Source organism: Pelecanus crispus, chromosome 13 (assembly GCF_030463565.1).
Source record: "Pelecanus crispus isolate bPelCri1 chromosome 13, bPelCri1.pri, whole genome shotgun sequence".
NCBI lineage: Eukaryota > Metazoa > Chordata > Aves > Pelecaniformes > Pelecanidae > Pelecanus > Pelecanus crispus.
Genome location: NC_134655.1, coordinates 4,456,341 through 4,470,564, shown reverse-complemented (window position 1 = coordinate 4,470,564; position 14,224 = coordinate 4,456,341). Strand labels below are relative to the sequence as shown.

The following is a 14,224-nucleotide window of genomic DNA, read 5'->3' as shown; positions in this document are numbered from 1 at the left end:
ACTCTAATTGTAAGTCAGCTTTTCATGGTTTAATACAACATATATGTAATAATAAGCAAGTTTCCACCTCTGAAGCATCCTTAATACTCAGTACTGTTTTGCTAGTTTGATTTTTATGGTGCGGTAACGACATAGCTGGCTAAAGTAGCAAGGAGAGTGGCAGCTTTAACTAGCTAGGCGTCTGAACGGACTGTGAGTTTTAGGTAGTTTTTACCTAATTCAGACTAATGATACCAAATCTGTGAGATACTAAAACAACAATGGAAGCTATTTACTCAGGCAGGTTTTCCCTTCAGAAGGTGGTGGGTTGGTTTTTTAATCTTCTAAATCAAGGCTTCAAAGCAAGGGCAATAATGGCTGCATCAATCTTCAGCATCTAAAGGTTACGTGGGGTTTATGGGTTTGCTTTCAAAGACTTTGCATCTACAGATGGGAGATCTATTAATATTGAATTAGTCAAAGGCAAACAAAACCACTTCTAAAATCAGGTCTGAATTACAGGGAGATGTTAGAAACTTCTTGCTTTGCCTCAGGAATTATCCTACAGAGGAAATAACGCTCCCTTTAACTCAGACTCTGTAGAAAATGTCACTCAGTGCACTAAGAATTTGGCTCAGGGAACAAAGTTCTCCAAGTCAGTTTTACCTGTTTACCTGTACTTTGTTTTGTCACCAGCTGGACTGGGGCTTTGTTGCTTCACAAGAACATGGTCCTTCCCTTCTCAAAGAAAGCCTAAGGCATCTCTTTGGTAGCGCTCCATGCCACCACAGCGGTTCGCCAAGGCTTCCTCAGCCCCAGAAGCTCTGCCACCAAGCCAGGGTTACTACAGGGACACTGAAAACTGGTGCTGCCTGTTAAAGCTGTTGGAACTGAAGGTTCTGGTGCGCTGTTCTCGCTGGATCTGCTCACATAAAACAACTTAAAAATGGCCCCACTGTGTTAAGACTAAAAGCTTTTGGGGAAGGGGAACAAGGCTTCTTCCCTGGCCTTCCATACTTTGCAGGAACCCCATAAAGTCAGTGCAAACGCTACGCTATACATTTTTTCCCTAACATTTGGTCAACACGACAGTCTACACATTAGCTAGATATAACAGGCAAGATAAAGAAATCCCTCATGGCAAAGCAAGCCTAGCTATTACTTAAAAAAATCACACCTACTACTGTAAGAGTAATATGAAGAAAGTATATTGAAATTATTTTAGGTGGTACTCCAAGATATTCTCTGACATGCATTTTGTCACGTTATTCTGTTCAATAATGTTGCTACAAGTAGTGTATGCAACATACTGGTTACACCAGTATAACTGGTTCTGCAACCAAGTTTTGCTTAAAAAGGTTGAAACCACTTCTCCCTCTTGGAGAATTAAGGAGCCCAAGCCTGGACAAAATTCCATGTTTAAAGTTAGACGGAAAAAAGTACAAAACTGAATTGATAACTTCCATAAATACTGATAAATACACTGATATAAATAATGCTACAACTGATAGAAATGCTGATTTAACTTGGGGTGTTTAGTGACTCACTGCTGAATTAGAGCGAAAGCTGCGTGCACCTGGCCACAACCTGTTCCTACAGCTGGCAAACGGGAAAGACGGAGTTAATCACACGAAGCTGTTCCTAACTCACCATCAGCCTTTAATGTGAACACCGACTGCAAATGCTTAAATAAAACAAAGTGACCAAGCCGCACAATTAAGCAGAGAAACATAAAAAGAAGTGGTGATTCTTTTTCCTTATTTTATTGGGTAAATGATTTAAAAGGTAATAACAATAGTGTTAAAACTACTACAATATCTTTCCACAGCCATATCTCACAGACCCACAGATAACCTTCTATATGTTTTTTTTCCGCTTTTTCCTCATTTTTCTCAATTTTTAAGCCGTACTTATATTAAAATGCCCATTTCAACAGTTTCTTCACACTAATAGCAATTAAATGTGGAAGGAGGGAGGATCTAGTTATAAAGGAAGGGGGTTCAGGAAATCTGTGATATTATTGTAATCAGTCAAGTTACTAAGGAAGGAAGGAGAAGACAGAGGGCTGCCAAGCTACTCCAGGTAGCTCTAAGCCCATTGTGTGTCACCATTGCATTACAGATAACTCAAGATGCTGGTGAACAATTTAATTTTTTTTTTTTGTAACATATAAAACACTAAAATAACTTAGAAACTAGATCCAAATATCTTGAAAAGAATCAACTTTGATATACAAAAACAGTCATAAGTTGTTACAAAAGTTTCAAACAAAAGTTTGTTTTCTCAGTGCGTTTATGTACCAGCGCAATTACTGGGTCCAGAGCAAAGAAAGAGGTTTTTCTTTTTTATTTTTTCTTTAACAGTAATAAAAAACGAGGAAAACATATCTTTGTATATAAAGAATCATTGCTGGTCTTAAGAATAACTGTAACCAGAAACCCTTAAATCTGAGAGGCACACTTTGGGTTTCTCTTTTTTTTTTTTTTTAAAAAACTTTTTTTTTTTTTTAAAACATAAAAGGAAAGTCACCAGTTTATTTAAATGGAGGAGGCATTCACACTCCCCAAATAAACTTAATTCAATTAACATCACTAGCAAAAATCAGTTAGAAACTGTACAAAAATAAAAAAGTTAACATGTTTAATCCTGCAGGGATTTTGTAAGGACTGGAAGGCAGGCTTTAGGAGCAGCATTTGGGCATGGCTGGAGGCTTCTTTGGTTCGATCTAACACACGTAAGAGATGTAACCTACTCCAGACAACAATTTTAAAAACCCGCACATTTGAAGACAAGTAGAGAGGTCCGTATACAAACGCCAGGGTGTGCAAATGGATTTGACTGCCTTGACCGAAGAGGATCTCGGAGGTCAGAACTCTCGTGTGCCCTCCCCCTGCTATGATAGGCATCGGGGTTGAGATGGTGCAAAGTCAGTGCTACAGCAGTCCAGGCAGAAGGAAGGCCACTTGAAGCGTGACTAAGTAACAGTTGCACGTCAAGGCTACGGTTTCGTTGTCTTAACTCAGTTTACGGAACAGAGTTTTTAGGAACATCAAGCAAAAGAATTAAAAAAAACCCCCAACAATCTCTTCAATGAGTAAGGCAAACTGAGTAGTGCTCATAAAAAGTTAACGATTCCAACTTAAAAAACAGTGAAATAAGCTACTTGGTTGTACCTTAACTTCTTATAAAGTACCCCAAATTTAAAACAACAACAAAAAAAGGGTATCTGAACTCAGCAGTATTTCTAAAAGGGTACTAAACATACCTACGAGGGAATGACATTTGTGAAAGCAATTGTTGATCAGCTTTAAGCCAACAGACCTATTCTGTCCCAGTGCATGTCACAGTGAACTGCACGGTTTGTACAAATAAACCCACAATTACACAGAAACAATCCATAGCGTTTTCAGCACTTGCATGCTGAGGAGGTAGGTGCCCTAGAAACACTGTAGATTTTTTTTTTTTTTTTAAAGATTGGAATAAGCAGTCTATCATACAATCTGATTGACCACAGACTCTGTAACAGGCTTTTAATTAGCGATACAAAACTCTGGTCCAGAAGGGTCTGGCATGAACTCATTTCAAAAGCACACCTTTACAGTTTGTATAACACCCTTTTAACTATATTTTTAAGCAACGGCTACTAAGAGATAGACAAAAATGCATTGTGCATTATGCTGTATACAAAAAGGAGACAAAACTATCCTTTTTCCCCCCCAAGCCATGGTGGGAAGTATTGCTGACCTTGTCCTTAAAAACCTGCAGGATTGTTTATTCATCAGTATATCATTATTACACTGGTAAGAAATTCTGTATAACATCTGCATATATCGAAGATTTTTTAAAAAATCTGATATGATTTTAGATCCGCATGACCAGTCACGTGACCTGCTTGAGGTTGATTAGCACCTTTCAATACATATATATTTTTATATATAATAGATCTTTTTAAAAAACTTCTAACAATGAGCTCATACAGAAGCATGAGCGTGCTGTAACGAGATGACAGATAAAGATGGGGTTGGATGACTTTTTTTTTTTTTTTTTTCTTTTTTGCAGCAGAATGATTCGGTTTGTGCTCAGTTTCCCTATAAGGGCAAGAAAAAACCCAACACAACTCTATCAGGTAGCCACTTGTTCACAATTTCCACTTGACGACTAATCCATTTAAAAGTGTTCCCCAAGTAGAAACAAGACAACAGTATCATCCAAAATAGCCTCTGTATAAACATCTATTAATTTTTGCAGCTTCTGGCTGGCATCTCTTGGCTCCTGAAATTTCAGGCCCTCTGCTTATAAATTAAGGCATCACAACTGAAAACGTTAATATTTGGACATCAAATGCTGTGGATGAAGGAATACCAAAGACCTTCTACAAGAACCTCCAGAGAAATTAAGTGGCAAAGCTAACCTCACCTACGAGATGAGCGTAATTTATCCCTATCTGTGTTCGAAACCCTACTGAAACATTTTTAGAATTAGTCTGATTTTTTTTTAACAACTGAATTTTAATTGATTTTATCTATTTGACTTTTATATAGCTATATGTTTACAAACATTCATTATTCAAAATAACTGGAATTTCTGCTTACTGTGGTTTACTCACTCATATTAGGAAGGTCTTTTCTATAATAGACGGCACGTGTTGTCCCCTAGAATACGCACTGCACCACCACAGGTATTAGCGGGAGTCCTGCAGGCACGTGAGCAAGGAGCTGGCTCCTACCACATACCGGGCTTGCAAATATACCACGCATACCTTTTACTAAATCCTATTTTTACAGCAGGAAAAAGTTCCAATCAGTTTTCTTTCTTCTACCGCGTGGAGGGGTATCAGAATTATTACACAGTACTTACAGCTCTCAAGTACTATTCCTGTAATAGATGAAAACATAGAAAATTATGGCATACTTGTCCTGTGCTCTTTTACAACAGTCTTTTTTCTTTTTTAAACAATAGTTAACTTTATCTGACTATTCATGACTTGATAAAATTCAACAAGTTCAAAATAAGAACGAACAAAACAGGGATTTTTCTTTTCCAAAATAGGTTTGTTCAAAAAAAAAAAAATAAAAATCTCACTTTAAAAAAATCCCCCAAAACCTGATGCCAGAGCAGACTTAATATAGTTTGCTAGAAAGTCTGGCGTATTTGCTATATTTTTTCTATGAATTATATATATATGAGTATATAGTTATGTCATAGTCAAAGGCACTAAAATCTAAATCCATTTTCTTCCTAATATGACATCTGCTACTCACCAACCTGTTTTTAAAAAACTCCCAATTTGAGCTCATCAGAAAGGCATCGTCTCATTACAAATGCATCGGTATGACTAGGCTTGGCAGGGCTGGATCGCCCTCGATTCCCAGCACAGAACGGGAGACAAAGGTGTCCGGTAGCCTACTGCACCGCCTCGCGCCCTGTCAGTCAGAGCACTCGATTCTGAAAACGCTGCCGTGTTAACATCACCTCTCGTTGTACACGTAAGTGCTTCTCTTCATCCAAAAAACCATTTTGTATGTCAGCCTTGACATTTTGGCTGTGTGTGCTGGATCTGAAGATCATGTATATAGCTACATGAAATCTTTACTGCGGGGGTGAGATATTGTACACACAACATTATTAAGAACGTTATGAAAATGCAATTGTCTAGTATAATACCTGAATCTGATATGTTTCATTCCCCATCACCCCTATTAATGCAAAAGCCATGAATGCCTTTTTGCTTAGCAAAGCATCCCTAACTGTAATCCTTAAACTCTTCCTTCCATCCACAGTCACAGAAAGCCTTGATTGATATAATTCAACGTTAATGAAGTAGAAATTTAAAATTTCATAAAAAACCCAAGGGCTATATATGCTGCAAAAAAATCTGCAGTGACTCAATAATAAAAAAAGTGTGGGATCTTTGTAGTAATGTAGTTTTCCCTCCCGTTGCCACGATGAGCTTAACCAACTAAGAAGCCTCAACATGGCAACGGAAACTATCATCATAAAATGGTACAGTAATAGAGATAGCTAGACCAAGAAGGGGCAGGGTCTCCTGGGAAGAGGTCTGCAGAGAGGTCCAGTGACTGGTCATGCGGCTCAGTGTCAGGAATAATGGTTGTACGGTGGAAGGGGGTGCCCAATACCATTTTGGAAGTGGTGATGCTGACGATGGGCAAGGTACTCTGTGTAGCTCATCGTCATCTTCTCACTACGGTACCTAGAAAAGAGCAAAGAAGCAAAGTCAGGAACTGTTACCAGGAAGCTGTAAGTAGTACTAAAAATACTGCACTAGTGGTACGTTTAGCGGTAGCAGCTCTGTACTTCTGACGTTAGGAATAAGCCTAACTTCAGTTGCACCGCCATGGCTGTCAGGGTCATTCTTGACTCACATGACAAATAAGTGCTTATGAAAAATATTTTAAGCAAACAGAACTGTTACAAATTGTTGCCTACTATGTTGCTCGAAGTAGAAGGAATAGAAACTCGTGATAATGTATTGAGAATGTCCCATATCTTCAGCCCACTCTGTATATAAAACCTGGGAGAAAAAACTGTAAACAAGCACTACAGATTGGACATTTGACTCCCGCCTCCAGGTCATTTATAAAAACATTAAAGAGCACTAAAAGAGAGCCCTGGGGAGCCCCACTGGTGACTGGCCGCCAGCCTGATGTAACCTCATTTACAAAAACTCTTTGAGCCCAACCCAGCAGCCTTGCTCACCCAGCATATTACGGACTGGTCTAGCTGTGTACTGGACATTTTGTCCAGCAAGATACTGTGAGAGACCGTGTCAAAAGCTTTGCTAAAATCCAAAGAACCCACACCTACTGCCTTCCCTTGGTCAACTAGATGGGTGACCTTGGCATAAAAGGAAATTAAGTCGGTTAAGCAGGACCTTCCCCTCGTAAACCCGTGCTGGCTATGATCAATGACTGCGTAGTCTCTCAAGTGTTTTTTCAATAGCTCCCACAATAACCTTCTCCGTAATTTTACGAGGCACTGAGGTAAGACTGACAGGCCTGTAATTGCCAGGGTCTTCCTTCTTACCCTTCTTGAAAAATGGGACAGCATTTGCCAGCTTCCAGTCCACTGGGACCTCTCCAGGCTCCCAAGACCCTTGAAAAATAATGGAGAGAGGCCCCGCAGTAACGTCGGCCAGCTATATGTAACTAAAAGCAGAACCTGGGCCCTGACAACAAATATTTTGGATATACTTGCATCAGTGTTGTTTGACAACAAGGAACATATTGCCACATTTACACTTATCTGCAGAAGTGTAAAATCTCCACAAACCCAACGCTATTCCACATTTCCACAACTTTCACTTAGAAAGACCTTGCATAAGAGATCTGACGGGTGAGATTTGGTGAATCCAGCTACAGTGATTTAAAATACTGACACCTCCCCTTTCTATCGTATTTTTCTTGTGGTGTTCCTCTGGTTGTTCTCTCCTCTTTTAGGTCTGAAAAAAACACAACAGATGGCTCAGCCACTTGCACTCACAACCCAACACAAAAGCTTAAACTGCTGTGGAGTTCCCAACCACAGCAATTAAGGTGGCAAACACATTTGCTTCTGTGGCCTCTTTGCCAGAGGAACAGAGCAGAACATCTTGGGCTTGCAGCTTTTTGCCACCAAAGGTGCCCAGCAACAGCATGTGTTGCTGATGTGCTAATTTAACAAACGGCCGCCGGTCCTTGCTGAGACATCAGCTGCGGCTCCTCTTGAACCGATGTGAACGGTACACGGCACTCGGCACTTGACAAGTAAGCTGGCCTGTGAATGAAATCCCCTGCCACTATGAAACTAAACCATAAGCTTGGCAGTTAAAGTTGGTTGTAAGTGAGTCACAAAGCAGGCCAAAGGCAGCCTGACTGGAATCACATCTGCTCGTTTAAGCAGATGCAAGGGAAAATGCAGTTCCTGTCCTCACGCATTCTAGACCCCTAAATTGGTGCCCTTCTGTCAGCTCCACTATTTTTTAGTTCTCTTCTTCAAAACATGGTGAGAACTACTGGGTGTTAACCTCAAGTGAAGATAGTTAACCATAGGCTCGTTCTGATCAGCTTAAAGCTTTATTTCACACACAGGACATAAACTTTAATTCAGAGACTTGAAAAAGAAGTTAAAAGCACTTATTCTACTCTTCCAATAGATGTTTTACTGTATGACAAGAAGTTATTGTAATGAGGCTCTAAAAAAGGTTGTCTGATGCTGGGAAATGGTTACTATTTTAATACTACTGTTTATCATATGTCAGCAGAAGCTGAGTTTTTAAGCAAGTAAAACAGACAGCCAAAAAAAAAAAGTTTCTTCTGAACATTAAAAATTCTACTTTGTTTATTCCACTTATCAGGCCAGTGAGGTTGCTACCTATTTGGATGTGGAGAACTTAAATCCACTAAAATGGGGTTTGGGAGTGTGGGGGGTTTTTGGGGTTTTTTTTTGTTTGTTTCTTTTGTTTTGTTCTGTGCTCCCATGCCGTTGCTCCAAACAAGATCATGTAGCTGGAAGAAAATGTGTGCTATATAGAATTTTTGTTTCTTGGAAAAATATATTCCTTATTTACTGAGGTGTGCAGAAATTATCATTTAAGAACTATAGCACTGTTACTCTTGCCCTCAGCTATATTCTTTTTCAACAGAAGATAACAAAGTGTACAGCTGGAATGAATTAAAAGGAGATCGGGGTTCTGCATTTGGAAATTTAGCTGGATTCTGTACATCCTTCCTCCCTCATTTAACTTTCAGACTAGCATGTTTTCCCTAGCCACAGCTACTCCACAGTGATCAGGTTCCTACAAGAATCCAGAATTCTGAACAGTCATTGAGACACAAAGTCTTTATTCTTCATCCACATCACCACTGAACAAGTAATTCCTCTAATACTAAAATAGTTATTTTTCTAAGAAATGCTTTGCCTTCTATCTGGTCTAAACATAAACTGCTGCTAAGTAGTAGCAACATTTGTACATGAAGATGACAAACGTGGAAGCTGAAAAGAACCAAAATCTCAGGTCTTTGTCCTATAAAAGTGCATAATCAACCAGGAGAATCCAAGTATTTTCAAAGGTCTGAAATGAAAGGATTGGGTTTTAATTATGAACAAGGCAGTCAAGTCTGGCTTACACCTAGCTGCACTAAGAAGGAAAGAATTTCCAAAGAAATCAGGACACAGAAACAAGAGTAATACATACAACATTTTTAGAACTAACCTTGTAACCCTACAAGTCCCTAAAAGTTGGTAAAAGATGGGAAGGATGACAGTTTTGGACAAAGGATTCTGACTTTCTTATTTGTATCAATAGCATGTCAAGCATGGCCTCCCTGAGAGGAGGAACAGTCAGTAATTCCTTATGACTAAGATTTAAAAAATTCTTATTTCTCCAAGCATGGAATAGCTACCTGGAGTTTAGCAGTCATTTTGTACTGCAAGCTTATAAAAACACATCGGTTTAGGGGCATTCTTATAGACATTTACTCCTCCATCCTTCACCGTATAACTACAATATTACGGGCAGAATATCTGCTGCTAATTCTAAAATATTTTGGCTCCCACCCACTAAGAAGCCCTCAAGAACACATCTTATTAAATGAGCAAAATGTCTTCACTCCTGAGAATACCCTGCCACAGTTTAACTAGTACAGCCCCTGAAGATTCCCTTACAGCCAATGAACCAACTGTAAAAAGCAAGAGCTAATACACTGCTAAGATTTTTCAGAGTTATAAAACAAAATATGCAGGTACCCCGATATATACGTAGCCTGCTATTTAACAAGAGCCTTTTCTTTCTCGCTCAGTGCCGCTAATCCCTAGGCAAGGCACACATACTCGCAGAAGTCCGTACCGCTATTGTGAGAAGAAAGAAATCATTAATAATATATACAGGAAAGCTTACTATTAACAGCTGAAATAAGCACTTACCAGGAATGAACACATCACAGTATTACAAAACCAGGACTTATCTGTAGAATCCCATGATGCATACCTGGTTAGCTTTATTGTTTTCCTGAATTCATTAGTAATCGGAGCTTTGTAGCCTCCTTTCCTCAATAAGGAATCTATGGTTTGAATGTGGTCCCATCCTGTTGAATTTTACAGGAGTAAAAATTCGTGACAAATACGGCAGTAAGAACAGATGTTGCAAAAATACAGTACAGTATGTAGTGTTACTGATAATCAGAGTGCTCTGCTGAAGTTCTGTATAAAACATAGATCCTTCCTCCCTGCTTCAGAACAGCTGAAAGAAATATGACATATAGGATTTCTTTACACACAAAGTTCGCTCTACAAATAACATGTATTTTTATCTCGTAGTTGAAATATTTTAAAAGTGGACCCACTATATCCAGGTGTCCTAGATGGGGGTGAGACACAAAATTAAACCTTTCTGAAACGTTCAGGTACGATCATCTATCACAATCACTTTATACATTATAAAAGGCTATGACAGTATGAAAACTTAAATTTCTGTATAAAATAAAATTTAAAACAATTATTAGTTGAACATGTGCAGAGAACTTCAGAGATTAGACTTTTCCATAAATATCACTTAACTTTACAGTGATGTTTCTAATTTCAGAACTACTAGATTATATTATAGGTGGGTGGGTTATAAAAAAGTAGTGATGGATTAAAAAATACACATTGTTGTTCTAAATAAAATCTTCATGTTACTCAAAACTATTTATTGATTTTTAAAAAGCCTAATATTTTAAGTAGCTGTTAGACATGTTATTTCCAAAAGATGCAATTACATTACTCACATTCTTACATGGGAAAAAAAAAAAAGGGGGGGTGGGGGGGGTGGTGTAGTTTTGGGTACATTAAAAAATACAAATGGGTAGTTTTGGGTACTTTAAAGAGTCAGATTGCAATGCATGGTCTAGTATTTAGAAATTTAAACACCCCACCCCCAATTCCTGAATTTGAAAAAAGCTTGTTTAGTGATCACCAAAGGTCTCGACAAAACCCCACTTCTCTAACTAGCCAGCCTTAGATTAGAAAAACAAAATTGTCTTGGAAAGCCTCTGAACTTTTAAGTGACTATTTGGAACCAGAATTATCAATTAAAGATGATCCTCAGTAAAGGTTTCATCCTATTCCTTAACAGACCAACTCAAATATAAAAAGGAAGAGGCGGGGGGAAGGCAGCAAGGCAAAATGTAAAAGATTGAGACACGCTGTCAAGCTTGGGAAAAAACCCCGTAGTGAGTAGTCACAGCCAGCTGCTTAGTCCAAAAGATTACTATTCAACAAAATCTACTGTGGTTTTTTTAAGTCACAAACTTCAGTCTGTGCCTCTATTAAAAGGGACTTTAACAACATTATTTTGGACTTTCATACTGGAAGTAATTCCCTTCCATCCATCAAAAAAAACCCAGGAAGCCAGTGTTTATAAAAGGAATTAAGTACTCGTAGAAAGTACCTAATTGAAAAAAACCCAACTTGATCATTGCACATTTAGGAATAAATCAGCTGTTAAGATAATTGACCAGACATCCCATCACTTAGCAGAGTTTTTGCACATCACTGATATCACAGCGTAACAACTACACAAAAACTGACAGCTTTGAACAACTGTAAAGCTGGCTGACAGCACTGTACCACCCCTCCACATTTTGTTTTCCTACAGCCACACTGCATTTATGACTTGGTTAAAAAACAGCTACAGTTTACTGAATCCCTATAAGGGGATTGATACAGGCATGTAATTGGCATTTTATAGAAGAGTCTTCTTACAATTAAATATTGCTCCATCATCTGACATCAGTGCAAGGTCAAATATTGCATTTTAGATTTATATGTATGTTTAAATTCTCCACCAGATCATATGAAATAAAGTGCAACAATGACCTTGCTCCTTTGCAACCTCCGGTAAGTAGGTGGCGGTGCGTTTTGATCCTTTTTCATTGATGAATTCTATTCTAATGCCATGTACACCCACCTGCAAGAAATTGGCAGCTTTATTAGTACATTAAAAGAAAAAAAGACACAAGAGATTTCTAACATGACAAAACCCCAAATGTGACCCTTTCAGCGGTTAATACCGTTTCGCAAAGAGTTTCAAGAGGTGGCACTGAAGTGAATGTAATCTTTTTGAAAGGCGTTCACCTTAACAGCCTTGTAAGGTCGGCAGCGGCACAAAGACGGGCCTCACCTCCCCACCACAGAGCTGCAGTTCTGGTCTGGAGGAAAGCCAGCTGAGATGCGAAAGTCGTTCTGCCTCGAGTCTACCGTCTCCCTTGGACACCGTCAGCAATGTTGTTGCTGATAAAATCACGCCATCAGCAGATATAATCTGCAGGCGACCAAACAGCTGGCAAATTTAATGATGCTTCAATTAACAGCATTCGTTTTCTTCAAAGTAACAACCGAACAATGAAAGATTTGTCATGCTACGAACTCGAGCCTGGAGCCTTCAAAATTTCTGCTAACGTATGACGAGGAAAAGGAGATATTCCAAAGCATTCAGCTTCAAACTCCTATTTCCGTGCTACTAAGTACTCTAATATGACAAAATGCCAGTATGGAATCCAAAATTACTAATACCAAGGAGTTAGATGTATATAAAGTTGAACTGCCAAAAAAAAAAAATTTAAAAAAAAAAAAAAAAAAAGCTAGGCACCTTTCCAGGGCATTGTTTAAGCACCCCTGTTTTCAAGGTACAATAATTCTGTTGCGAGTACCTGCCCTTGGATCAGGCACGCCATAAAAGATATTCCATTGCCAGTAAGTTTTCAGTTGCTTTTGAGTTCTGTGCGTCAACACAAAAGCATTAGTAGACGGACATTTTTATTTTCACGCCCATGTAACTACGATGTTATGTCCATTTAAATCCAACATTGTATGTGGGAATGAATAGTTTGTGTTTAAAAGGGTATCACGTTATTTTGTATGGCACTTTTTTTTGGACACAAAACTAATAAAAAAAAATGCTGTAACAGTTTTTCCAGTGACAACCTATTTTACTGTAACTGCATGTCACTCAAAAAAAAAAAAAGGAGTATTTACAAAGCTCTACCACTCACTTGTCAATTAACATATTTGCTTATATTAAGACTTTATTTTTTTTTAATTTTTATAATCTTTGTATGTGATATAAGCATGGGGAAATGGGAGGAAGAGTGTCTCTTGTGGCTGGCCATGGCCTCAACAATTTTTCCCCAAGAACCTAACATTTCTTAAATAGGGAAAATTACTTTGAGACTAACAAATTTAATTCATTGCAAATTTTAACACGGTATTTCATTACCAAACACTCCTAAACCTAACTTTCATAACATGGATATATAATCACTAGAGAGATTAAATCTGTGTCCTCAGATGAGGTAATTATGAACCCAAAGACGTGAAAGTAAAATGAAATGGTGTCAGGAGCTGAAATGAGCCTACCAAGTTTATTCCAAGAACAGAATAAGTTTTTGCAGCTGGTGATTTTGTAACTGTCTCTATTCAGTTGCCTAAGCACTCGGATGAAATATTTTCAGGTTTTGCACACCTTCAAATCCTGCAGAATATTAGATTATAAATTCTACACAACTGTTTTGCACAACAGTTTCATGAGAAACCACCAGCAGCACCAGTGATGTACTAAGCATGATGCGACATTCAAGCAGTGGGTAATTGCATTGCACCGGATCTTTCCCTTTAACCATTTTAATGGCCTGTTGGGCCCGTGTCTGTAGAAGAAAAGGATGTAGAGCAAAATGAGTAAGGCAACACAATTGCACCCACAATTCCTCTGGTTGGGAAAATTTCCTAGCGTTCTGTGAAGCGTGAATTCCAACTGCATCGCTAAGCAGTATTCTTAGTCCAGTACAAATGGCTTTTCATTGTTTAACTCCAGTTAATTGAAACCAGGCCCGAGTTACACAAATGGAAGCCACACACAAGCAAAATAAGAATGATCCACGCTAAAATTAGCATGGGCACACACAGTTAGGAATTTATTTTGACTTCCTCAAGAGACCAACGTTCCTGCATCGATGAAAACTTCCGTGAAATTTCCCCAAATATTCCTAAGATGGGAGGTACAGGGTAGGCGCGTGTTTGGAAGGCATTAACTGGACTGCAACCGGCTTGCCTACCATGCTCAGCAGAGAACTTCATACAAAGCCTATGGCATGCTTCTCAGACTAACAATGCTGATGCACTACAGGCAAGTTCTTGTAGAATAACGTTATTTGTGCAGTTCAGAAAAACCAACCAACCAATCTTCTTTGGCAGATGGAGTTTAAATTCTGTC

General features: G+C 38.6%; 1 protein-coding gene across 2 annotated transcripts in view; it reads right to left on the bottom strand.

Annotated features, from left to right (window-relative positions):
- Window positions 1–4,819: 4,819 nt before the first annotated feature.
- Window positions 4,820–14,224, bottom strand: part of AMMECR1 (AMMECR nuclear protein 1) — a 105,464-nt gene continuing 96,059 nt past the window's right edge. For both annotated transcript variants that reach the window (XM_075720453.1, XM_075720454.1), the window contains 3 exons: window positions 11,833–11,923; window positions 9,965–10,061; window positions 4,820–6,190 (listed from right to left, as the gene is read on the bottom strand). In XM_075720453.1, coding sequence (XP_075576568.1) covers window positions 6,076–6,190; window positions 9,965–10,061; window positions 11,833–11,923 — 303 coding nt within the window. In that variant the 3' untranslated portion in view covers window positions 4,820–6,075. The remainder of the gene's footprint in view (window positions 6,191–9,964; window positions 10,062–11,832; window positions 11,924–14,224) is intronic.